At 42.0% G+C, this 27,418-nt stretch overlaps 1 protein-coding gene across 3 annotated transcripts in view; it reads left to right on the top strand.

Moving 5' to 3' along the window:
• RASSF8 (Ras association domain family member 8) overlaps positions 1-27,418 on the top strand; it is a 98,393-nt gene that overhangs the window by 58,637 nt on the left and 12,338 nt on the right. For 2 of the 3 annotated variants that reach the window (XM_077337941.1, XM_077337942.1), the window contains exon 2: positions 14,651-14,847. In XM_077337941.1, the coding sequence (XP_077194056.1) occupies positions 14,745-14,847 (103 nt within the window). In that variant the 5' untranslated portion in view covers positions 14,651-14,744. Of the gene's footprint in view, positions 1-11,368; positions 11,405-14,650; positions 14,848-27,418 lie in introns of those variants that run through there. The other variant, XM_077337943.1, reaches the window with a different exon arrangement.

Here is a 27,418-nt window from a genome sequence, read left to right as displayed (position 1 = left end):
TGCATCTTAAGTCTGGACCCAGTGTTGTATTGTTTCCATGTGTAAACACCATGTGGTATATCCTGTCTTTTGCTGATGGCCAACAATCTAATACAAGACTTCTCAGTCCTATCCAAACAGTATTGTAATCCACTGTCAGCCACACAATAACAGTAGTTACTTTGTCAAAACATACTTTCAAACATTCAAAAGGAAATCTGCTGGACAAAAAGTCAGATTATAGTCTAGCCTGTGTCTGAACGGTCTGTATGTCTCTTTGAAGAATTTGGACAATCCTGTGATCGATAACAAATGTTATCCAGGTGTGAAGCATCACAGCAAATGCATGCAGAATTCTACTCCATAGATGCAACTTGGTGTTCAAAAACAGTGGGATTTTGTCTTTAGTGGGAATGTTATTGCTATTATCTTCATTTATAGACTGCCTTTACCACTCAGGTTGATTCCAAAAAATGAAAAGCAAAAACTGCCAGTCAACATTGCAGCAGAACTAGGTTTGCAGAACTGAAGAAACAGTGCAAATGAAAACCTATCTGGGGCATGATACACCATAACAACAAAAGGGAGTTACAAAGGGAGAGGACAAAAGAAGCCTGCTGTGCTATTCCATTATATTACTGTTCTAATCTCTTTGTAGAAATGACCTGAAAATTTTTGTTTTGTGCACTCTGCAAAATTATAGAAGTGGCACCTTGGCCAGTCCATTCCACCACAGGAAATACACATGGATTTGCAGTTGCTAGTTTTGCCCAGTTGCAGGGTGGCATCTTCAGAAGGCTTTGTTCAGATAATCAGAGGTATCAGTGGGGGTGGAGCAGGAGCGATGATCCTACAGGTTTGTAGACCTGAGACCATTAAACACTTTGCAGGTGATAAATGGAAGTTTGAATTGAATGTGGTTACTTTGATAGCCAATAGAGCATCTATAGAATGGGTGTGCCATGCATGTTCCATGTAGTACCTGATAGTGGCCAGCCATCAATGTTCTGTACCAAAAGGAGTTTCTAAGTTTTCTTTAAGTGCAGACCCATGTAGACTACATTGTAATAGTCCAGCCTCAAGGTAACCATAGCATGGACCAGCTAGGCCAGCAGAGTGAAGGTAGAGGAGCATCTTCCAGGGTATATGGGGATGGTAATTTTTTTTTTTTTGGCAGTTACATTAACTTTTTTCTCCAGCAACAAAGCCTTTAAGATGGCTATATAAGTGATAAAATAATAACATTGCCTGGCAGGAGGGCATGATATAGCCAGCAGAAAAAAGACAAATATTTTGGAATGAAGAAGGCCACAGCTTTATTACAACTCCTATGGGAGTGCTGGCATGGCATGGAGAGGAGTCCAACAAAAACACGGTCAGATGATCATGAATAAAACCATGGTCCCAGTGCCTTGGCGTCCCCACCAAGGCATCAATCTAGAGCGAGGCACCCCTTGCCATCTGAAACCCACCCTGGGAAGATGGCTTAATGGGGATCCAGTGGGCCTCTGTCTGGTTCCCCAAACCACCTGGCAATGTGAGCCCCTTTTATAGGCATCAGTGACACCCAGGCCTCCCCCACCTGCTGACAAGCTACGCACCTCAGTGAGCTTGAACAGCGCGAAGAGTGGCACGTCTTCCAAGGCTTCTGGCTTGCTCCTCCGCAGCTGCAGCCTGGAGCCTTTGGTGAGTCATGGCTCCATGAAATAAAAGTTGCAACCAATAAAAAACTAAAAATGTGCCAGTGGTACAGGTTAGAATTGAAGATGCTCAGACACTCCTCAGTGTGACTCACACTTTGTTTGCTGGTTGTAAATGGGCAATTGTGTACAGGAAATTTATAGACACACAGTCAAATCAGTGTTTAATTAGTCAAATGCTGTGATTGTAAGCCGTGACCTCTTCGGGTAGTCAAATGCTGTACTCTTTTAAAATATTAATAATTTGATGTCAGTCTAAGTAGTCCTTAGTGACATTAATGGCTGCCAGTCTTTTTGGAAAATCTGCCTTTTCCTGCATGCACAGTTTTTTGGGGGGGAAACTGTCTAATGGGCCACCTGAACAGTCTTGTCCCACATTCCAAACCCTCCCCCCCAAAAAAAAATCTCCACTGTTTCAGTGTTAAATGATAGATAAGCTCCTACTGACAGAGGTGAGCCACCAGCAATGAGCCCCAGTCCTCACCTGCTAAGGTATTTAAAAGTTGATATCAGAACTTTTATTTGAGCCTCAGAACCAAATTCATAACCAGGGCAGTAGACATGCTGTTGGTGAATAAAGGTCATGCTGGTTGGTACTAGTTAGAATCCTGGAGAGCCAGTTTGGTGTAGTGGTTAGGAGTGCGGACTTCTAATCTGGCATGCCGGGTTCGATTCCCCACATGCAACCAGCTGGGTGACCTTGGGCTCGCCACGGCACTGATAAAACTGTTTGACTGAGCAGTGATATCAGGGCTCTCTCAGCCTCACCGGGTGTCTGTTGTTGTGTCTGTTGTTGTGGGGAGAGGAATGGGAAGGCGACTGTAAGCCGCTTTGAGCCTCCTTCGGGTAGGGAAAAGCGGCATATAAGAACCAACTCTTCTTCTTCTTCTTCTGGCAGGAAGATTGGTCTGTCAGTGGCTATCAGCCATGTGGGCTACATGGAGCCTCATGGACCTTAAGATTTCAAGGACTAGGAGAAGGAATGAAGAAAGGCTATAGGTTTATGATCTTCCTGGAGGCATCTGTTATTCACTGCTGGCAACAGGTTATGAGGCTAGATGAAATTTAAGTCCAACACAGTTGAGGGTTTCATGTGCGATTTTGGATAGTCTAGGTCAGGGGTAGTCAAACTGCGGCCCTCCAGATGTCCATGGACTACAATTCCCAGAAGCCCCTGCCAGCGAATGCGAATGCTGGCAGGGGCTTCTGGGAATTGTAGTCCATGGACATCTGGAGGGCCGCAGTTTGACTACCCCTGGTCTAGGTTCATATGTATGTAATTTAAAGAATTTTCAGTTTGCAGCAAGAGTGATTATTTAAGATATTTGATGTGTCTCAGAATTAAGAGGTACTTTTTTAGTTAGACTTTTTTATTCCTGAAAAAAGTACATGTTGTGACCTCTCACCCTCGTCTGATATGGCCTGGTTCTCATAAGCTGCCAAATGAAATGGTAAACATCTGAGGTGATTTACTATGTCAGATTGCATGTGGGGAACATATTTAAATTCTTCTCTGCCCAGCACCTGCTCTGAACAACTATTGTCCAAAATGCTCCAGTCCATTTTACTGGCTCATTACCATGTCATTCTGCTAAATGTACAGGCTAGGACTGTTTTTTATTTCTGGCAGATTACTGCATGTCAGTAGTGAATAACTATCATGTGACTAAATACTGCATGTCAGTAGTGAATAAATATCATGTTACCCAGTTATCTTATCTGAAGATGGAGCTGAGTAATGCCCCTTAATTAGAGGCCATTTCCTTTGCTTTTCATTGGGCCACATTTTGATCAGCTCCAGGACTACATAAACAAACTGGAAGAAGGTATGCTGTGAACTGCTGAAAAACTGAGCTCTCAGAGCAAAATAGTACAAAATTAACTAGGGTTATCCATTACGTGAGGTAGAGCGATTATTCCTTGATAACTGACTCCTGCGATAAACTAGGGAAGATGGGAGGATGGCAAGAGCTCAGCTCTCCAGCTGCTTTGCAGAACTGGTTCAAAGTTTTGCAGTAGACTATGTAGTCTTTTCTTCTGTTTATGAAACCCAGATTATCTTGAGTAATTGCCAATTATTCAGTAATTCTTTTCTGGACTGCCTCCACTAATATGCTAAACTTGATGCACAGATATTTTGTGTTCCGAGTAGGCTAAAGAAAGTAACTCCACGTCTCTCATGGAGAAGAATATTGGGAAGCATTTTAAAAAGACTTATGCAGAATTTTATTTGAGTGAAATGCTTTTTAACAAAATACATAGCATGACAGTCTGACACTTTTCTCAATGTGAAAATTAGAACATTTGGGGGAGTACCAAAACATGTCCTGGGCTGTGCCTCTCCCCCCTCCTCCTCTTCGTATGTGAAATGAAAGACAAAATGTTTATTCAGCATATGTCATATGAAATTGTTTTCATGAAAGATGATCTACTACATTAGATACAATAATTCCTATATAAACTGTAGTTATATACAACATTTTCAAGAATACTTTTGTTTACATTTGAATGATCTGGGCAAAGTTAATAAGTAATAATGTCTGTAATGATAATACATTATTTAAAAGTTCAGTGTTATAAAGTTCAACAATAAAATATGTTGGTAGTTCCTATGAACATAAGGCCACCAACCTTTAAGTGGGGAACGGAGATCTCCCAGAGTTACAACTGATCTCCAGACTATAGAGATCTGTCCATCTGGAGAAATGGCTGTTTTGGAGGGTGGAATCTATGGCATTATACCTTACTGAGAATCCATAAACCCTGCCATTCCCAGGCTCTACATCCAGGGCACATTCTGCACATATTGGATAATGCACTTTCAATGCATTTTTACAGCTGAGTTTTCCTGTGTGGAACAGGAAATTTTGCTTCTAAAGTACATTGAAAGTGCATTGTCCGACGTGAGCGGAATGGGCCCAGATCTCCAAGAATTTCCCACCTGGCATTGGCAATCCTGTATGAAATTGTCGCCTTACATTAGTGCTTCTGTCCAAATTATATGCGTTCTTTTGTGTACTAAAGAAATTATGCAAGCCACTTCGAGTACCCATTGGGACAAAAACAAGGTAAAAATGCAGGAGCTAAATCACTTGCAGTTTTCCTACTTCTCAAGTGGAAAAAATTAAGATCTACCTGCATCGGGGCAACAATTTGCAATTCTTAAGAATTGGGTGTAATTGTAATTTTTCTCATGGAAAACTTATGACATTGATACTTCTAACTTCCATAATTATGTCAAATAGTACAGTGCTGCCTAAATTATAAATTATACATTGTATGTTGTTGAATCGGTAAAAGAAGATTAGACTTGCTGGGAAACTAAGTATTGCATACATTTCATTATTTCCCTAAATGTCCTTTTTTTTCCTGGTGGAAGAAGTATGCTGTCAGGAACTTCTTGGAGGAAGACTGAGATAGCCTGGCAGACAGATGGATCCACAAATGAGCCAGAATGGAGGCAAACCACAAATCAGTTTTCTGGGAGGCCTGATGGTGCAACTTTGAAATACAGATGTGGAATGTGCTGTAGTTAGTCAGCTAAGAGACATGTGCATGCTGCACCTTCAGAGGAGTCAAAGCACACTGTTCAGTGCAGTCTTAGGAAAAGAGCTGTAGTCCAGCTGTGTGTTGATAAAGCTTTCAAAGAATAAAAGCAGCTGGTGACCAGACACCAAATCAAATCTTACATGTGGAATGGTGTGTTTCTGTTTCAGAAAATAAATTCATATGGTTATTGTCTATTGAATATTTTCCCCTTAGCTACCACATGTACTTAATCAGAGGCCGAAGCTTATCGCCATTTATTAAAATCACTTACTGTTTAGAACCACTTCTTTTCTTCTGAAAAACCTATACATTTTTATGGTCTTAAACTGCTATATATGGCTTAATTCTATTTCCAGTGCTTTCCTCCCTGCGATATCTTTATAGAATTTGAATACAGTGGGATTATCCATTCTTTAAGATGTTTTTTACAAAGAAAATATTAAATTAACTAATGCTTTCTGTGCAGGTAACAACAATGTTGTAAACATGGATCCCCCCCCATTAGTACTGGGATTTAAAACTACAGTATAGCCACACTTTTGGCAGGTATCCTGAATTAAAAATATAAATTTTGTCTTCAGAAGGGGGGTAACATTTTAAATTGCTTCCTGCTATGCACAGCATGTCCTTTCATAGGGGCTTCTGGGATAAACCTTGTCCAGAATAAAGCACTTCCATCAACTGCTTGCCTAAAACAGTTTTAGAGTCTAATTGTGCCTGTGAGGGATATAATACATTACGAGCAACTGAGTACAATTCCTGTCATTTCTCTGTGATTTGTAAGCCAAATGTATAAAAGACTCTGTTTCATGACGTTTTAGTTGAGAACAGCTTTGAATAGGAGTACCAACGAGATAACAACAGAATGGACTTTGTTTCAAAATAGCGTTCATGTTACAATCTCATGGATTCTGCCTTATACTAAAATGTCTTAGGGTGTATGGGTTATATAACCTGCATTCTGTCATAAAATACTTGCATATGGGATGCACATGAAGTAGCCAGATTACAGTTTGTGGCCTGGCTTCACTCTGGCTCTTTTGTCGATCCTATTGTCTGTCAGATACATGGTTCTCTTACTTGTCCCCCAAGCAGTTCAGGGCAGCATGCTTCATCCTGTATCCTCACTTTATCACCACAACAACCCTGTAAAGTTGGTTAGGCTGACAGAAGTAATCTGTTCTGAGGGCAGCCAGCAAGCTTAATATGGTGAAGCATTGCCTGGATCTCCAAGGTCCTGGCCTAACATCCAGCTGTTTGAGAACACCGGTTCAAGTAATGCCTATCACCTGGCTCATCTGCACAAGAGGGACATTATGAAGGTTGAAGAGAGGAGTAAGAAGGGGATGGGATAGACAACAACATCTGAGTGATAATAGATATATCAGCATCCGCATGGAGCCTGGAGGTTTCTCCAAGCTACAGAAATTCCTCGGAAGCAATTGGCAGGTTTGGAGGGTAAACTCTGGCATTATAATTCATTGATTATAACCCTCCCCAGGTTCCCCCTTCCTAATCTCCAAGAATTTCCTAACTTGCAGGTAACAGTCCTAGATGGATACAAGAAAATACTTGATTAATAGTCCAATCTATTAAGGACCTTTTCAATTTTTTGATCACTGAGAAACCCCTGAAACATTCTTCAAGAAACTCCCAAAGTGACAAGATTGTGCAGAATATGAGAAGCATAGCTGTGTACACACCCACCTGGGACCCCTCCCCTTCCCACTCCCTATAGGCCCATCATTGGCTATTTGGGGGGTCAATATGACTATATATGGTCATATCAGCCAATACGCGGTTAACAAATTCAAAATCTGTATAAAAAATTAACTCCCACCCATTCGAGAAACCCTTCCAGGCCTGTCAAGAAACCCCAGGGATTCCCAAAACCCTGGTTGAGAAAGCCTGTATTAAGGGATCAATATAAAACAAGGGAATATGTAATAGAACAGTATGGAACAGTAGTGCACCCCACTCCCCTTCTTAGGTCTCCCTCTGTTGCGTTTTAGATTTGAGTTTTTCTGGTTACTGTGAGAAACATCGTTTTCAAAAGTATATCTGATGTTGTGTATAAACTTGCAATGGTGGTTGGTATGTGTGTTTCCCTCTATAGAATTTTAACTTTTTAGGGGAAGAGTAAACTGGGAACATTTTTACTGGGTGTTTCACTATTATGCAGAAACTAGTCAGGTTGACGTTTCACTGTTATGCTGCCTGTGGCTCCCCCCAACTCAGTGTCTGCAAACCCAGGTAAGGTTTTCAGAGACAGAAATGTAATAAATAGGGATGACATTTCAGCTCAGGCTTGGGGATAATGGAAATGATATAATAAATCAATGACTTGCCTGTCTTCTGGCTTGGGTAACAATGCCCAAAGCATCCTATTGGCTGGTATCTAGCCTATCAGGAGACATCTTGCTGTGCACAAACAAGGCTATAAAAAAGCTCTAGGCAACTCTATGTGCAGATTTCTGGCAGCCCTTCAAAAGGTATGTAAAGCCAGAAGAAAATTCCAAGGCAGAACAACAGGAGGACAAGGAAGAGATACCCAGACAAAAAAGAGAGCAGTGAGGCAATCCAGAACCATCAAGATTCAGACAGACTGATTCCACTGATGTAAATTTGAAAAGCTAGATGAGAGATTCTGTTGAGCAGCAAGTTGAACAACATGTCCGATAACCAGTGCGATATGGAGAGTTCTGAAGAGCTGGAGCCCTCTCGCCGTGGGAGGAGGCCCAAAACCTCCCGGTCTTGCCGAGCTGGACTGATATTCCCAGTGGGCCGCATCGATAGATTCCTCAGGAGAGGAGACTATGCTGAGCGGATTGGATCGGGGGCTTCAGTTTACATGGCTGCCGTGCTCCAGTACATCACATATGATATTGTGGATATTGCTGGAAACATCGCTGCCAATGACCACAAGCGCCGAATTGCCCCCCGGCACTTACATGAGACCATCCATTGTGACTCTGAACTCCAACGGCTGCTTGGTGCGACCGCGCTCCCCCAGGGGAGAGCCACATCCAAGAAACAGCGGGCGCCCTCCGCCCGGAGAAGGAGGGGTAAGAAGACGGCCCACTCTGTAAGGAGAAGTCATAAAACTGCTGTTGCTGCTTAAGCCAAGAAGATGCTTCCTGCCCTGGCTTGGAATGCAGTTCTTTAAGCATCCAGGGACCTAGTCTAATAAAAACTGCTCTGAGGATGATGAACTCTTTGTTGCATGAATGTGTTTTTTTCCACTTTGGGTTATTCAGGGTCATTTTCATTGATCTGGCTATTCTGATGGGAGGGCATTAGCAGAGCAATGCAGGCCTTTTCTCTTTATGCAGTAAGAACACACTCTGTAAATGTTGTATTGGCATTTTTAGTTGCCATCACGATTACCTGATCGTTGAGCAAAAGTCCAGGTGCTGGTTGTATTCTAATGCAGATGTCCATTTATTCATCTCAACCTTCAGATACTGTTTGACTCTTTCTCTCCCCTGTGTCAAAGCCACAGAATTGAGACAAGGCAGACATTCCCACATCCACGTATCTCCAAGAGAAAGTCATGGGCCCCTCCTTTCCACCCCAAAGGAGAAAGTAAAATCTGAGCCAGTCCAAACCTTGTTTACTTTAATTTAGTATCTTCCCTTCCACTGCAGGAGAACCTCCCTACCCCAGTAGACAGATTTCAAAGGGCAGGCAGATTCTATGTTAAATTAATGTACAGTAAAGATTCTCCCTCTTTTAATGCAAAATCAGTGTTTAGAAACCTGAGATGAAGTTGAAATCACTAAATATCAAAGTAGAATCATAGTGTGGTAACTGTTGCCTAGAACTGAGTTCAGTCACACCCCAAACATTCTTCCCTTTGTGCCAGAATTCTATAGAATGTGTAAAATCACATGTTTCCTGCTACTAAATCTAGATTGAGGCTAAAAATATTTAACCTAAAAATTCTCATTCTTCCTGGTTTAAGATGGTAGGCATTGTACAAACTATGCTAATGCTAAGACTTTAAGCCTAAGAGTGGTGTTTTAAAAGAGAGAATTAAATGGCCCATCTGCTTCATTAGTTTTCTGTCTGTTTTGGTTTCTTCAGAATTAATTGTGATAACGAGGATATTCTGAGGTGTGTTGTCAGTGGTCATTAGCTACGCAGCAACTTTTGAAATGCTCCATGATAAATTGGAAGAAACAAGCTCCTGAGAAGACTAGAAATGGTGTAGGCGCTGTTGATCAGGATGGTGTATTGGAGGCTGTCTTGGGTAGCTATTTAGATATATACCACCAATCTCACCTGAGCTTAAAGCCCTGCTTGCTTCCCTACCAGGGCTTGCCAAGACAGGAAACAACTACGCAGTTGCCTTGGATTCTTGCCAAAAGAGGTCTTTGGTCTCTTGATTCAGTTTTTTATGAGAGAGGAAGGGATTGACTGTGAAATAGATATGCTTTTTGTTTAGATGGGGGAGTCGGGAAGTGATAGTCAAAGCGGAATAGAACATGGGAGTAGTTTGCACTTGGTTTGAGATTAGACCTAATAAGTCATGATGGGGAGGTAAGAAAGAAAAATGGATTCTGGTTTTTATTTTTAATCTATTTATTTATTTTATTTAGATTTCTATTCCACCCATTTCTTTGCAGCTCTGGGCAGTAATCTAATCATCAACAGAAGAATAAAAAGAGCTAGTTCTTATATGCTGCTCTCTACCCAAAGGAGTCTCAGAGTGACTTACAATTGCCTTCCCTTTCCTCTCAATAGACACCCTGTGAGGGAGGTGAGGCTGAGAGAGCCCTGATATTACTGCTTTGTTCAGAACGGCTTTATCAGTGCTGTTGCCAGCCCAAGGTCACCCAGCTGGTGGCATGTGGGGGAGCAAGGAATCAAACCCGGCTCGCCAGATTAGAAGTCTGTGCTCCTAACCACTGCACCATTTCAACAGTGGAATGGTTGAATGGTTGGAGCCTCTGAGTTGGATGGTTTTACCTCTCAGGAACTGAGATGTGCTATCCACGGGTCATGGGTTAGCAAGTGGCACATACACTGTAGCAAGCAAGTGGGGAATTGTAGAGCTTAAGGATTTGATTATACTAAGGAGATGCCAAAGGAGCTTTTGGGGGTTGATTAAAATGTCACTTCCTCTTAGGTTCTCATGGGTCTTTACTTAAAGCAGATTAATTGTGTCCTCACACTATAGCAACCATTCCTTTTCCCCCTTCGGCATGGTATAAAAGTGTTTTTACTTGTTCATTTTCAATACACATTAGGTGTAAGCAATATGAGCAAAGTTGTTCACATGTTACAGAAGCAGTTGGGATGCAGTTGCCTCAGGAACATTTTAAGGATTTTTGAGACTGTAGCCAGGCATGCTCATGTGGAGCTGCTGGGAATCATGTTGTTCATGCCGTGTGCTTGATTGGGAGCTGCCATTTGGGTCATTGTGACAGTCCAAAATATGATCTTGACATTTTCTTATGACACAGACATTGTTATCTTTTCAGTTTAGATCAAGATGAGTAGCTGTGTTAATCTGCCTATAGCAGTACAAAGAATAAAAGTTCTCCTTAAAGACTAACAAAGGTTTGTGGCAGGGCATGGACTTTCATGAGTCACTGCTCCCTCCTTCAGGTACAGCTAGAATGACCATATCAGGTAAATGACAGTAGTAGGGGTGAGTGGATTAGGTCCCCATGTGCACATCTATTACTTCTCTGCTTATCACACCTAATCTAATCATGCCTGCTATTTTCATTCACCTGTTGTCATTTGCTTGCTAATGTCTTTCTGCATTTGAAAACACTTTACTCTCCAATATATAGAATGGATAGATTAACATTCTAGCTGTATCTGATGAAGTGAGGAGTAACTCATGAAAGCTCACACCACAAAGTTATTTAGGTGTCTGGGGTATTTACATTGAAGATGTGCTCAAGTTGCTGGAAAGGGAATACAGGTATGGCTCAAATGCTTGCTGCACAGAAGAAAGATGCTTGGTGTCCTTTCATGTGGATAAAAGAAGACATGTGTATAATTATTCCTTCCTCAAACCTGAGCAGAGGGTGACTTGTGTAAGCAGCACAATAATAATAGTGCATTGTGAAACAAACAATTGATTTCTTCATAGCTGCCAACAAGGGTTTGCCCCCCCCCCCTTGGCAATTCCCCCTTCAGTCTTTCCTCTTGGGGATTTGGTAATTATCGCCCTCCTTTGTTCTTATTAGTAGCTAATCTGTTCAAATATCCATTGTAATATTTGAGGGCTTTTATTTTTTTACTGGGGAGGGGAGGTCCCATTTATGCTGCCCTGCTGAGTACTCTTATACCTGATCTCACGTGAATGTCGAATTGTACTGTGGAGTGATCTCCTATAAACCACATACATCTAGTAATAGCAACAAACTATTTCTGCAGGTAGCCAGATTATTGTATCCTCAGCATCAACGGGCTATAACAACAGTGTAAAGGGACACTTTAATATAATGGATTTTCTCAGTTTATTTCAAACTTGCTGTATCAAACTCCACATCCAGGTATATGTATGTGCATTAAACAGGGTTTGGGGTTGTTGTTTTTAATTGTGTGGAACATCCCTACTAGAGAGAGCCAGCTTGATGTAGTGGTTAGAAGCGCTGACTTCTATTCTCGCAAGCTGGGTTTGATTCCCCACTCCTCCACATGCAGCCAGCTGGGTGACCTTGCGCTTGCCACAGTACTGAGAAAGCTGTTCTGACGGAGCTGCAATATCAGGGCTCTCTTAGCCTCACCCACCTCATAGCGTGTCTGTTGTGGGGAGTGGAAAGGGAAGGCAATTGTAAACCACTTTGAGACTCCTTTGGGTAGAGAAAGGTGGCATATAAGAACCAACTCTTCTTCTTCAATTGTAATCCCAGTTGTTGAAAGATACGTTTATCCTAAGAAATACTGCTTATGAATGCTTCTTTAGCTGTCCCACATGGGTCTTTTGACTGTACTTTTTCTTTTGAAGAACAGACATTCCTGCCCTCTCCAAGCCATGTTGCATATGGTTTCAGGCCCCTCAGTTTCAAAAGCATCTTCTTAATATGGCCTGGCAGAACCATAGTGTTTATATCATTCTTTTGTCCTCCATTTTATTCTCACATGGCAGATGGGAATTCAAACCTCGGTGTCCCAGATCTTAGTCCACTAAACCATCCTGGCTCCCTTTTACTTGGATTTTATCAAACAACTTGGGTCACAAATCTGAGTCTCTGAGCTCTTCTTGTCATACATGGTAGCCATGCTTGTGCAGGCCTGTCAAGGAGATCTTTCTTTGAAATTCTCCAGAAGCACCCTCCCCTCACAAGCCAACTCCTTCCAACTTAGCAGGCAAGTGATGGAATGAGGAGAGCACCCCTTCCTTCAGTCCTTTCTTTGCCACAACTGAGATCAGAGACTTTACTTTCTTTTGCTACTTAGCACAAGTTTTTCCTGTAGTATTTTTCTCATCTTCCTACAGTCTCTTGACTTTTTCCATCTCTTTCTACTTCTCCTAAAAAGAAGACCTTTGTTTCACCATGTTTTTTCCAAACGATGGCCTTGCTTAAAATGTGCACTGAATACAGTCTTAAAATGGTAAACTCGGATGACCATGATCATTGCCTCTAGTTCCATGGCTTGGACCATAATGTCTCTGCTTGCTCAGTTTGCAAGCAGTTCACCCCTTGAGCCTTGACTCAAAGCTACCTATGAGGAGATGGGTGGCTTTGGGTGAAGACCAGATCCCCTCAAAGGAGTCGGAACCAGAGCGTAGGTCCTGCACCCACTTCTTGGGGCCACTGCCAGTGCCATCAGAGCTGATTTTAGGACTGGGCCCAATATCAGCTCAAAAGAACTCTTTGGCTCTGCAGTTTTTCAGAATCACTGCATCAAAAGAAGAAATGAAAGTCCAAACATAAGGCTTCTCACCCTTCCTCGACCCTGTCAGGAAGAGATGTGTCCACTTAATGAATCTGAACACCCTCCCTGAGACCATTTCCTTCTTCTCTCTCCTCTGACAATGAAGTCACTGGGGTTCCTCTGCAGTCCCCTTCTTCAATAGAAGTCCCCCAGTGAAGAGGCACCGCAAATCTGTGGGTAACTCCTTGATTCCACACGCTTAGGGGCCACTTCCTCCACTACAGTTCCAATAATCCCTGCCACCTATGTATTGGTCTATGCCAGCCTTTCTCAACTTTTTGCTATTGAGAAACCCCTGAAACATTCTTCAGATATCCCAGAAGTGGTGAAATCATGCGGAATATGTTGGGGAAACATAGCTGTGTACACGCCCACCCAAGGCCCTCCCTTCCCACCCCCTCCAGGCCCGTCATTGGCCATGGGGAGGGGGCAGGTATACATGACTGATCTCAGAAGGGCAGTTTAGAAATCTAATCTAATTAATGATTATAACCTGATGTTTAACAAATGTTTAAAAATATATTGAAAAAATAATAATCAACTTGCTCCTCCCTGTCAAGAAACCCCAGAGTTTCATGAAAGCCTGGTTGAGAAAGCCTGGCCTGCGCAGTGGGAACAAACCTTACTTAAGGAGCTCTGTTGCTGCTCCTTTGCTTTTCTGAATGCCTGTCTCCATCACTCACCTTCACCTTACCCCCACCTCCTGCTTCCATACAGACTATTACATAAGACAGTGCTTGTGTGCTGGGAGCCCAGGAAGGCTAGCATGTGTTTCAGCAAATTGTGTTTTGTCAGGAGAAAATATTATTTATATACTACTCAAGGGAAAGATACTTTTAAAATAATTTACTTTTACAATGCTGTTTGTATCCTGGTTCTTAATAATAAAAATGTGTCTGTGAAAGAGTGTTTTTTCCAAATAATAAAATCTCTTGGTTTCTGTAGCTTGGGGAGGTGGGCAGCAAATGTTAATATGTTGTACGTCACTCTGAGCCTAATTAGGGAGGGTGGTTTATAAATAAATAATAATAGTAATGCAGCTCATTCTAAATCAGCATTTAAAAACCATTAAAACCTATTTTTTTGTTGGGAAAGGGAAACTGCTGTTTTATTTTGTTAATTTTTAGGGTGCTTTCAGTTTTGGGGGAGTCTAAGAGAAAGGCAGAGTGAAAAACATCAGTGTTTAATTAAAGTTTTTTGACTCAAGTATGAGTTAGGTTTGCCACTCTGATCTAGGAAACTCTGCAATTTGGGATAATGCCTGTGGGAGGGGGAGAGTAAAGGAGGGGTTTTGCCTAGAATATATGGTATGGCATAGTGCACTGTCCAGAACTGTCATTTCTTCCAAGGGAAGTGATCTCTGTAGTCTGGAGATCAATTGTATTTCCAAGAGAATTCCAGATACCACTTGGAGATTGGCAACGCTAAGAGGAAGACAGATTTTTCTGGCTCACTTTTTCACTTTGAGATTTTTGTGGTAGACTTCCAACACTTAAGGTTGTCATGTTTTTCTTTTCCAGATAATTGCTAGCAATACTGGCCATCTCTGTTGCTTTAAACATGATTTGACGTTGAGACCGCTGCATTCATGGCCGTTGGGTGATCCAGTAAATCATGGAGCTGAAAGTATGGGTGGATGGCGTCCAGAGGATTGTTTGCGGTGTCACAGAAGTGACAACATGCCAGGAAGTTGTGATAGCGCTTGCTCAGGCTATAGGTGAGTAAATAGTGTTCTTTGTCAATCACCATATTTTCTTACTTAATGGCCATGCCACAAGAGATTCTTTGAAGAGGTTCTTTTCACATTGTGCAAAAAGGTTCTGTCTGCATGATTCTATGATTGATCTTTCCATTCTCCAATTAGATTTAAATCCATTAGCCCCTTAGAGACCAAAAAGAGCTTTAGGAGATAATTATCCAAGTGTCAAATCTCCCTTCCCACGCAGGAGAAGGAATGGACATCTCTGATGTCCTTATTATTATTCCACTCGGAGGGTGTAAGGGTATTGTAAAGAATGTTTGCAAAGGGAGCAAAGATATATAAAGATTGCATATTGTAATCAGCTTGATTAGAGCAGAGAAGAAATGCTAAAGAGCAGAACGTTAGCATCTGTAGTGAGATAAGAATCCCTTGTTCTTATTCAGCCCTGGGGGGGGGGGGGGTCCATTGTTCTGCACTTGTGGATGAACTCAAGTTCAGGGATCTCACTTTGTAATTTCCCTTTGACTTCTCCTTGTTTGAGAACTGCCACTCTTAGGTCAGTGGAATAGCCTGAAAGATTAAAATGTTCTCGCACTGTTTTCTGAATGTTGCCGTTTTCCATATCAGATTTATGTATTTTGCGTAGGGACTGACTTGTTTGTCTGATATAGTGAGTAGAAGGACATTGCTGACACTTGATAGTATATATAACATTGGAAGATGAACAAGTGAATGAACCTGAGATGGTATGACTGGTTTTAGTTCCAGTTATTATTTTGTCAGGATAGTTATGGGGACAAAGTTGGTATCTTGGTTTGTTGCAGGCCCTTGTCTCTTTATTCTGAGTTACTAGCTATAGTTTGCAGTATCTAGAAGTCCAGTTTGTCACATTTATTACTAGACTATGAGAGAACATGAAAGTAAGACTCCTGGTTCTGAATTTTTAAAACTTAAGCTACTGTACAACTAAAAGTTAGATAACTTTGTTGCATTACTCTTGAATTTCAGTTCAAGGAAGAAAGAGCATGTTCATGGCTAGCAGCCATTAATCTTACATGACTGTTCCTACCTTGGAATACCTGTAATACGGAGAGGGTGCTATTGATGAATCTATATTTAATGTCTAAGATGATGTAATATCTGGCTAGTAATACACTATAATACGTTGGAAACAGCTCATATGATTTTCATCATAGAAAAAAACAGAGTTGGGGCAAAACATTGAGGTCTGATAAACAACTTGATGCCTGTGGCAAATTGTGATGTTCAATGAAATTGTATATCTCCCCACTGAATAAGCCTCCATTATATTGTTAGTATTGTTAGATTGCATTATGACTGTGAACTATTAATTAGCATCTCTTTGATTTTTACTTACGTTATATGTTCGGTGGGTCTACTTGAAGTTTCTCTTTAAATATCTTGGAAGGCGTTTAAATTGAAGATTTAAGATTTAATGTTCCAGAGTAATTGACTACTATCCAATGCAGAGTCTCTGTTTCCTCTCTATATCCTTGAAGATGCACACCATCTGATCTTTTTTAGCCACAAAATCCTTGCAAAATCCAAGCTTCAGCAGAGCTGTGCTTTGTTAGCAATGTGTATCTTTTGGGGTGTATTCAGAGACATGTATTTCATCCTTTCTGAGTTTGAATACAAAACAAAAAGGAAAAAAAATGCCAGATTGTGAATGACTGATTTATTATACAAAGTCCCTTCACATTTCACCATGCAGGTTTCATTTTCCCTCTAACTCAAAAAATGAAATGTTTTAGCAATCACTTTGAGAAAGAAGAATATGTGCTAAATAACTTCACATGCAATTCAGAAATGGTTGTATAGGCCATCAAATGTTCTTGCAATAAAATATAGATGTTTCCCACTGCCTACACTATTTCCTCTTTTCCTTTTCCTGGCAACTCTCATGTTCTCTCCCTTTTCCCTGCCCCATTCTCTTTTTCAGCCATTCATCAACCGACTTTTTATCTGTCTCCCCTTTTCAGTTATTATTTACTTCATTTACATCTTTCTCCACATTGGGGACCAAAATAGCTTACATTATTCTCCTCTCCTTTTTATCTGGAAAACAACTCTGTGAGGAAGTATGTGACTGATGCAAAATCACCCAGTGAACTGCCACAGCAAGATGGGATTTAAACCTGGATCTCTCAGACCCTACTCTGAAATTTTAACTGCTACACCACAATGGCTTTCATAGAGTGATCGATGTTGAACCGTAGGGGCTAAACTCAGTTGAGTCATGCAAGTCTGGTGGTACCAAGTTTCCAGGCCTAGGACTGCCCACTTCCAGATGGAACCCGGAGATCTCCCAGAATTTCAGCTGAACTCCAAATTACAGGGATCTGTCCCTCAGGAAAAATAGCTGATTGGAGGGTAGACTCCATAGTATATTTGGCTGAGGTCTCTCCCCCCAAAAATCCTGCCTTCCTTCACCACAGAATATCTTGGAATTTACCAACCCTGAGCTAGCCCCAGTAAACCCTCCCTCATAGGCCATGAAAGGACCCTGCCTTCCCCCTCATCCTGGAAAGTGTGATTGCCTAGCAACAGCCACTGAAGGAATCTGCTGCTTAAAGCTGCAAGTGCTCCTTTATTCTTTTTTAACCCTGCCTGCTCACCACCGCAGTCACTGGGTTTAAATATGATTGTATTTTATATACACTCATATATATGTTAACAATTTTCTGTTCTGTTAGCTGAGTGTGGTTGATATGTGCTTTTAAAATATACTTTGTGTTTGTTATTATTAGAAACATGGAAAATGTACAAAACCACTCTGTTTCTGCAACTAAGTGTTTTATGTATCCAAGTGCCAACCTCATTTCAAATTTTGTCTTCTTCCTCGACACTCAAAATCTTTTTCCCTCAGTGCCTTGCCCTTGCCAATCAGATAACAGTTCAGTCCTTTTGTTTATGCCAAGAGCAGCTTTCTCAACTGGGGTTTCATGAAACCTTGAGGTTTCTTGATGGCCCTTGAAGGGCTTCCCAAATAGGTGGGAGTTAATTTGTTTTATATATATATATATATATATATATATATATATGAACATTTATTGGATGATATGAACATATATGGTTGTGTAGGATTGCAATCTTTGCCAATATATGATTTAAGATCTATAGATATGCACAGCCATGGATGGCTTCTCCACAGTTCTCAATTCCGCAGTCCCATCCTTGGAGCCAAAAATGTAGGCCTGATGCTGATTGGATTCATCCACTGTTTCAGGGAAACTGTCTAAAAATTCTAGACTAGAATGTTTTGACCTGTCTGAAATCTTGTTGATTTTAAAATTCAGCAGCAACCATCCCTTTTTACAGTACACCATCTCAGTAATGAATTGAGTCTGCCCACAAAGTATCAAGTTAGCAAGTGTAATTTCACAGACACAATTTACTGCTAGAACACCTTTAAAGACTGTGGATTTTTGTGGAGTTTTTGGCCCAGTGACCTTCTCTGCCATGAAGTGGAGGTAGGCCAATCTATTAGCCTTCAGCTTGCTTGTTAATAGCTCAACCTTCATGAGTCTGCATCCCAGATAAATTCTACTGACTTATAACATACCAAACGTTTTCTACTTCACTGGTTTCATGAGGACTTTTTCGTAAATCTTTGCAGATTTTTTTAATCCACTGTGAATAAAACAAAATGATTGTGCCTTGGATCTAAACATTCCAGTGCCATTTGGAGTCAACAAGTCATGTTGTTATACAGAAGCATAACCTCAAGGCCATGCAGAACTTTCTGGTATCTCTCAGGCAGGCTGGTGATGTATTCAGGTCATCAGACAAAATGATCAGCTTTTAAGAATAGCATGACTCTTTGGTGAGCAACATTTCTGTAAAGCAAAGACAGAGGGAGGAAGCAGGAGCAGACTGGGAGGCTGAAACAGCCCTGGAAGAGGACCCCTCTGCTGTCAAGGCTCCTGATGGAGGACAACTTGCTGGGGAAAAGCACCTAGTGGACCGTTTCCACACTGGAGGTTTCATGCCAGGCTGCAGGCTGGAGTTTGAGTTGGGGCAGGTTGCCCTGCCTCTTCCTGCTTCTGCACAGGGGAGCATTTGGCCTGGTTCACCTTGTCCACCCCATATTTGTGCTCCCACACAGGAGCCGTGACAGTGAAGTTCCCAGTGCGGAAATGGTCATGGTGACTACCAGAAACTCATAATTGGCACAACTCAGCTAGCCTGGCTATGCTCACTGCACAACTCAACTCAGCCTTAGACTGGCCACTGTACAGCCTGGCCAGACTTCCCCCAGGGAGAGGCTCCCAGGGGTAGGGAACTATGGGATGCTGGAGACTCAAGAGCAGATAATGGTAGGTTTGCTGGGGCATGGGAAGGAGAAAAGGAAACAGGAAAGGGGGGAGAGTCTGTGGTTTCTGCCAGGGAAGAGTAAAAGAAAATAGTGAGGAAGGGCAGACAGGAAAGTGAGATCTTCCCCCTCCACAAGTCCTTCTGGGTCCCGCACTTGTAAAACCAGAAAATCATTAAAATTCACAACTAATAGATAAAAACTTGAAGTTCTCTATTGTATAGTCTTCTTCATATAACAGGGATGGCCAAAGCCTGAAAGATATGTACAGAATTCTTTCAGTCCATCTGCTTGCGGTAGCCCCTGCCACCTCCACCCTCTCTCTTTGGCCCTTCATCTTTAGTAAGGACACTGTAGTTCAAAGATACAGCTTCAGGAGAACACAAAACTACCATCAGTCCCTGTACAAGCAGAACCACTACATATATGATTGGGTAGCTCCACATTTGCTTCCACCTAACATAGTTTTACATATTTGGATCCCTTAAATTGAACACAGATCTCTCAGTCATTCCTTACAGTGGGTCACTGTCCAGCTCACTTTTCAAAGCACTGTTGTGGATTTGTGCTGTTGTCATTGCAGAGGTTTTGGACATAATGCAACATATGAAGACCCATCAACCGTAATTAAGCAGAACCTCTGCTTAATTGCTGAGGTTCTAGCAATCTTAGGTTGATGCAGATGTTAGTACCTACACCCCATTCCAAAAGGGCAAGACTTACATAACAATAAAAAGTGCATGAGAGAGAATTGGTACACATTCTCCTTTATGGTGTATGCCTCAGCTTCCGCTGTTGCTTGCTCCAGCTTCTCCTGACTCCCTTCTACTCTCAAAGACAGAGGGAGGTAAAGCGAAACAGAGGAAAAAGTTTGATTTCCCACCCCACCATCTACTCAGTTTGCGTTTGGTTTCCTACCACCACATACATTATGTGTGAACAGGACAGGCATGTGAAAAGAAGTGGGTGTCTGCTACAAGTGCATCTAGTTTGGCCCTCAGTATACAGCATGTAACTCCCTCTGTGTATATCTTGGCCATGTGCTGAATGGAATCCTTGCACATCCCAAGTCTCATGAGCACTGCCCTGGAGGGTAAACGAGCCCCTCAGGGAGGTTTTAAAACCTGTTCTGCAGAACATCAGCCACAGCTAAAATTCTGGGAAGGGAAAATTTTTATTTGCTTTTTTATTCTAAATATATATGGGTGGGAAACCCAGACCACTGAAGAGGTTGTTAATTAAAGGTGTATCCTTTCCCTTCTAATGAGGACTCATAATGCAGCTACTAATTTCTTTGTTGGTTTGGCACAATCTTGGGATTTGTCAAATCAATAAAAGGGCGATTTCTTTCTTACTCTTTTTGTTTGTTTGGTTGGTTCTCTTTTGCAGAACAGGAAGATGAAACAAGTGCCGCTTACAACTTTCACTACAGGGCACAAACTGGTCAGCCAGAGCTGATGAGTGAGTCAGATCGCACCCAGTGAGTTTCCAGGCAGTCTTCATGTGCTGACTTATGCAGAACCCATGACAGTGGTCCTCCCACTGAACAGCAAATGACTGAAAGCTCCCTGCTTACATAAGGAGAAAGCCACAGGCATGGCTGCTAACCCGAGGATTGGTGGATCCAGGAGCACCCAAGGAGACAAAATAGATTACATCTGGGGCACTGGTCTCTATTAGCGAGACATTTGAGCCATTAGCTGCTTGCCCTCCAGATCTTCAGCCTTGTTTATGTTTAGCTTAATTCCATAGTAGTCATGAAGCTTTTGTGGATATTTCATGTTCAGCTCTTGCAATGTTGATTTTTCTTGTTTGGCAATAGACAATGCTTTTAGTAATCAGTTCTGAGAAGTCCTGTAGTCTCCCCCCCCCCCCCGCCCACACACACACACAATTTTTTAAAAATTATTTTAGAGCATGGGAATTGCTTGAGGAATGTCTTTAAAGAATATAGCAGAGTGTATTCATAAAGCTCTTGCCTTAGTTTTAGCCCATATACTATGCTTTGTCTTTTTGATACAGTTAATTGTTCATAGAAATGGCATCCATATAGCTTATGATTCTAAAAGTTATTTGTGTATTTTTTTATCATTTTGACCTGTCGATTGCAGCAGTATTCATGTTCTCAATGTGAAAACACCTCTGGTGAACATGTTATTACCAGATATTTTATGTGGCAAGGACAACAGAGTTTTCTCTGTGTTGATTTCCAGTCCTTGACCTGGAATCCAAAGCTTTCCAAGTCTGAGTTATTTGATGAGCTACTGTAGTTATTATTTATATATATAGTTTTGCAGCCAAAGTTATAGTTCTTGTCTTCTCTTTTTGTGCCTTCTGTGAAGACTTTAAAATCCCCTCACTTCATTTCTCAGGACTTTCTTTCCTTTTCAAAGGATCAGCTCTCTTGGTTGAACCTCAGATGGTGCACATGGAGGTATCCCTTTTCCCCAGCCAAAAGTCCTATAGTTAAACGGAGGCCTCTCTCTCACACATAACAGCGTTTCCTAGATAAACAGGAGTTTAAGCCCTAATTCATGTACTGTTGTAGATCTGGTGTGTTCTGGATTAGATTGGCCTTGATACCTAGCTGCCCCTGAAAACAGCAGTTTTATGCTGAGTTGTCCCTATAACACTTTGGCAGTTACTTATGTTGTCATTGCATCACACATTTCTCTCCCCCTTCTCCCAAACCAATTTCATTGGCCGTCGGGCATGAGTAAGTACATGATGTGATGTCTCCTGGCAGGTAATTGTGTTTCTGCATGGGGATGGAGTGGAAGTGGGGAAACAGCACTTAACTTTCCTGCCTAGTGGCAGGAAACCTGACAGGAAAGATATAGTAAGTCATCCCCTAGCTCACAGGGCAGAACCAGCCAAACTGATAATATTTTCCTAGTTCTTAGTGCTAACTTCACAAGGAATAGTAACTGGATGAGTTCCAGCATTCCAGCTAGTGTTTAAATTAATGGAAGGTGCTGGCCAACCTTTTTGGATAAGGCCCCCTTGGTTACTGTTTGCAAAGGTTCTAGAAGGGCATGATTTGTCCCCCTTCCTCTATTTAATTTATAGCCTGGATCTTTCTGTTGTATTTTTCGTAACTATACCTGGCTGTGGAGGACAGTTGAATCTCTAGCTCTGTATGACTTTGATTCCTCTACTTAGGACCTGTCGTAGGATCTCCCTCTTTCCTGCCTGCCTACTTCCCTCCTGCCCATCATAGTCATACGCCACTCTCCAAGATTCCTTCCTGTCTGACTAGGTACTGTGGCTGGGAGAACATTAGTGTCACTAATTGCTTCAGATGCCAGTGTTTGAAACACATGGCACCTTCAGTCTACTTTTTGGCCTCTTGGGAGCCCTCGTCACTTGCAGGCTCAATTCTAATCAGGCCCCTAAAGGACAGTGACTGCCCTCAAACACACTGCTGGCCTTTAAATCTTCTTCAGCTTCAGAATGGTAAATATGGATTCATTCTCTATGGATCCATATCTCCCCCCACCCGCACCCCCAAACACACGCACTTTGTAACATGAATTTCTCTGCTGAAGCCACGTCAACAGGAAGGACAGTGGAGCAGCCAAAGTTATAGTTCTTGTCTTCTCCGTTTGTGCCTTCTCTGAAGACTTTAAAAGCCCATTTCTCAGGACTTCCTTTCCTTTTCAAAGGATCAGCTCTCTTGAGGTACAAAACAGTGTGTGGGAGAGATGGGAGTGGAACGCATTAAGTCTGGAGAAGATAGAGCTAGAAATCCTCTGCAACTCCCCACCCTGCACCTGAAAAATAATTAAAATGGTAGAATTGTTTCACATTAATGTTCTGTCAGTAATGCTGTATCAGCAAAGTGTGGACTGTTTGCACAGGATTCTACACTGCCACTTTCTAAAATTAAAAGACATCCCAACATTAAACCTTATATATAATCTGTTTCCAGAGTTTCTGTCTTCATTATGAAAGCCGAGATAGATTCATTTAGAAAAGGCTAGGAGTATATTAATGTGCCACTGAGTTTAGCTGGTATAATAATGGGCATGGTATATCAGCACCACCTTTTCCAGCGAAAGTGAGCAGCAAAGCTGACTGTGAAAAAGATTATTACTAATAAGCTTAGGCTGAATTCTGGTACAAAGTCTAAATTTCCATTGGAAATGTATTGGCTACTGTGTACAATGGTATAGCTAGTTGTGCATGCAGGATGTGGTAGGATTAATATCTAGTGTATTTTTATTCCGCCCTTCCTGTAACATACTCTTTGTTGATTTGCTTCCCTCCTCTGTTTTATACTCGCAACAACCTATGGCGTAGATTAGGCTACAAGAGAGTGACTGGCTCAAGGTCATGTCAGAGAGCCAACATGTTGTGGTGGTCAAGAGTAGTGGCCTCTAATCTGGAGAACTAACGGTTTGATTCCTCACTCCTCTACATGCAGTCAGCTGGATGACCTTGGGCTACTCAATTCTCTTCTGACTGTTCTCCCAGAGCCATTCTTAGTCCCACCAATGTCACAGGGTGTCTGTTAAGGGGAGAGGAAGGGAAAGAAGTTTATAAGCCGCTTTGGGATTTCTTGGGATAGTGAAAAGCGGGGTATAACCCCCCCCCCAAGCTCTTCTCAATTTGCAGTTTTTGAATATATAATGAAATCCACTGAGGCGTTATCTTAATGTATTATTTTTGAGCTTTCAATCTCTGTAAAAAATGAGGTTTTCCCTAGATTATTTCCCCATCCACCTGTCCACACCTTTCTTACAATCACTTCCTATACCTGCCTACATGTCCTAGGAAAAGAATGGGGAAATTATACATGAAAAATTGAAGGGAAAAGGGGGGCACTCAGGTGGAACTAACTGGGTAACTGTTCTTTTCTCGTGATGCTTACAAATATTTCATAATGAGAGAGAGAGGAAGAGGTTGCAGTGAACTGTGTTAAGCCAAAAGAGGAGCAGGAAATGTCCTTTGCTGTGTAATGAGCATCACAAAGAGAGCCTATGTCCATCCATAATCCAACTGTAGAAGAACTGTAGGTCATGTTCAAATAGAAATGCTCATGAGGATTCAACAAACAACATTTGAAGAGGAGCCATCACCGATGTCACCTCCTAGAACAAATTGTCTTACTGCATTTGCCAGTTGTAGGTAAAACCTGGCCACTTCAGTATATGACCAGGTCAGCTCCTGATGGATATGGGATGAAACCCAAATTGGTTCAGAATATATTGGCTACATGAATTGCCAGTGTAAGTCAAAGATTACGTAAGACACCAATTATGTGGGATTTTAATTAACCTTTTCAGATTTAGAAAGACACATTTCTCATGGGGAAGACTTCTTTATCCTTTACTGACAGAAAAGGATAAAGATGTCTTCCTCACAATAAATGTGTCTTTCTTAATCTGAAACAACTTCTTCCTGCTTCAACCCCAAAACTACCTGCCTACCTTCCAAACATCTCCCGTTCTTCTACCCACACCTGAGCAAGCAGGGGTTGCAAATAGCATGGTATTATGTCATCTGTTATGAGCCTCTTGTGGCACAGGGTGGTAAGGCAGCAGAAATGCAGTCTGAAGCTCTGCCCATGTGGCTGGGAGTTCGATCCCAGCAGCCGGCTCAAGGTTGACTCAGCCTTCCATCCTTCCAAGGTCAGTGAAATGAGTACCCAGCTTGCTGGGGGGTAAACGGTAATGACTGGGGAAGGCACTGGCAAACCACTCCGTATTGAGTCTGCCAAGAAAACACTGGAGGGCATCACCCCAAGGGTCAGAAATGACCTGGTGCTTGCACAGCGGATACCTTTATGTCATCTGTTAGCAAGTTGGCCAGTGGATGCTGCTGTCCTTGGCCCTGACTAGTCCCTCCCTCTGGGGCAGAAAGAAGGGGAATTAGGGGTGGTCTGAGATGCCAAAATAGCCTAGGACGGGGTCCTCTTCCCTTGTCTTTTTCTGACAGAAATCAAGGTTTGATGACTAGTAGTGCTGTTATTGCCTAGCAGCTCCCACAATGGCCACAGAAGATATTCAATCTTAAAGGTACAGGTGTTGCTTCTATTATTTTAAGGGTTTTTGACTTTTTTTTTTAATCAGATTTTTCAGCATAGTTAGAGTTCTTCTCAGATTTGTAGACATATCTGGCTTTTCTGTTCATGGCTCTAATCTCTTAATTTAAATATCCATAGTTAGACCCATGCTGAGAATCAGATATAGTGATTATAGAGCAGGGGTAGTCAACCTGTGGTCCTCCAGATGTTCATGGACTACAATTCCCATGAGCCCCTGCCAGCAAATGCAGGTTGACTACCCCTGTTATAGAGGATGGAAACCTACTATGGAAATGTCAGTGCATGTTGGGTTTAGAATGGAGACCAGATCTAATTAGTCATAGCCCTCTCTATGATAATTTTGTAATCCTGAACGCCAGTTTCTTACAGAAGCTTACAGCCAATATACAAAGCTGTAATCCAAGTCATGAGCAGTGGCTTGTTTGTTCTGCATTATGCTAATTCCTTAATCCAGTGTACTTGGCAAATTCAGTCATTATCCCCTTATATCTACGACTTCATTTTTTTCTTTTAGCACTGTAATAGTTGATTTAATGACAAACCAACCAGAATGTGCTAAGGGATTGCCTGTCTGATTGGCTCAAGAAGGCTTTAAAAGCATCATTTCCATGGCAAGTCCAAAAACACTGAAAAATTTAAGATGTTGACTTTGATAGAGTGCCAGACCACAGTCCTTTGCCATGAGCATCTGTGAAAGGCTTTGCTTGTTACCCTTTTGCCAACTCTAATGAGATGGTTATATTTGCACAATGAGTTGTGTTTAATTTTGCCTTAAATACTACTATCAAAGATGTATTGTACCATCCATGTTGTGCAAAGACTGCCTGTACAGACTGTGGTCTACATGTATGTGATTCAGAATTCTGTCAGATTTCCTCTCAAGTAAAAACAAAATCCTGGCATCATAATTAATCATAAGAAGTTAATAAGCATGAAAACACAGAATCATACTGTAGACTTTTGAGTTAGCTGCTATTCCCTCTTCTTTGAGAGTATTGCAGGGGTTTTAGTGACAATTGCTCAATGAGGATTCTCAGTGTCACATTAAAAATGTGATGGGTCTTTGGGGAAATGCTATAGGCTGACCTGGTATGAAGCTAGTCCGTAAAGTAAGTATATCTATTTGGGACAGACTGCTTATGAGGATGGGCTTTGAGCCAGGAAGTCTCCTAATCTGTTTCATCTCCACATGGATAGCTAGTCTTATTGTTTTCATAGTTTAGATCAGTGGATCTCAACCTCGGTGTCCCAACCCCATTTGGGGTTGCTTGGCCCCTCCAGCGGGGTCGCCCCGTTGCAGGCGAGGAGGCCAGGCATAGCAGCCGGGGAGGGAGAGGCGCTTCTCCCTGAACTCCCTGAACTGCAGACATGGTTTCCTTCTCCCCGAACTGCGACCCCAACTTCAGTGGCAGAGGTGGTCGAGCCATGGCACTCACCGCCTCCACACCGCCTCCACACCGCCTTGATTGTTGTTTGCCTGCACACGAGCCCATGTGCCCACATGCTCCCACCACCAAAGTTGGGGTTGTGGCTCCAAGAAGGTTGAGAACTGCTGGTTTAGATGAAGGGCTGAAGCTGAACACAACAATGGGGACAACTGTACTGGACACCTGTTGTTATGGCCCTTCAGCCACAATGAAGATGATATTGCAGGCTGAGTCTGTGCTTTGCTTTGGTTTTCTGGTGTAATCTTTGAACCATTAAATAGATCTCTTGCATGTACTCCAGAGTAGTCACTTTTTAAATTGCTTGCTTCAGTAATTTTCTATACTTCAGCATCCACAAGGACTTCTCAACTTCCCTTCAGTGATTTTGGTGAACTTAAAGGGACACAAAGCCAAATGGGGTGCTATCACCAGAATACTACGAGGTGAACTCCGTGGCAATGTTACCCATGGATCCTCCTGTTTTTGCCCTGTTTAGCAGCTCTGATGCTGAATTTTGCTCCTACTTGTGACTGCAGATTGCCATTTTAAACAGTAAAAGGAAAAAAAATGCTTCCACTGTCCCCATCCCCAACATTTTCTCAATCTAAGAAATAAGGTACCTTCGTTTAGAAAGCCACCAAAGCAAAAGCTTATTGCCAGTTTGCAGTACTTGTTACCTGCCAAGCACAGCTCTAGACCCAAGTGATATGGCAGCCCCCACCCTAACCAACTCTTAATCAACCTCCCATGCTTGTGGTGCCACCTATTTGCAGT

Source organism: Paroedura picta, chromosome 5, assembly GCF_049243985.1.
Source record: "Paroedura picta isolate Pp20150507F chromosome 5, Ppicta_v3.0, whole genome shotgun sequence".
NCBI classification, from domain to species: domain Eukaryota; kingdom Metazoa; phylum Chordata; class Lepidosauria; order Squamata; family Gekkonidae; genus Paroedura; species Paroedura picta.
Note: the sequence above shows the minus strand (reverse complement) of the source record. Positions and strands in the feature narration are given on the sequence as shown.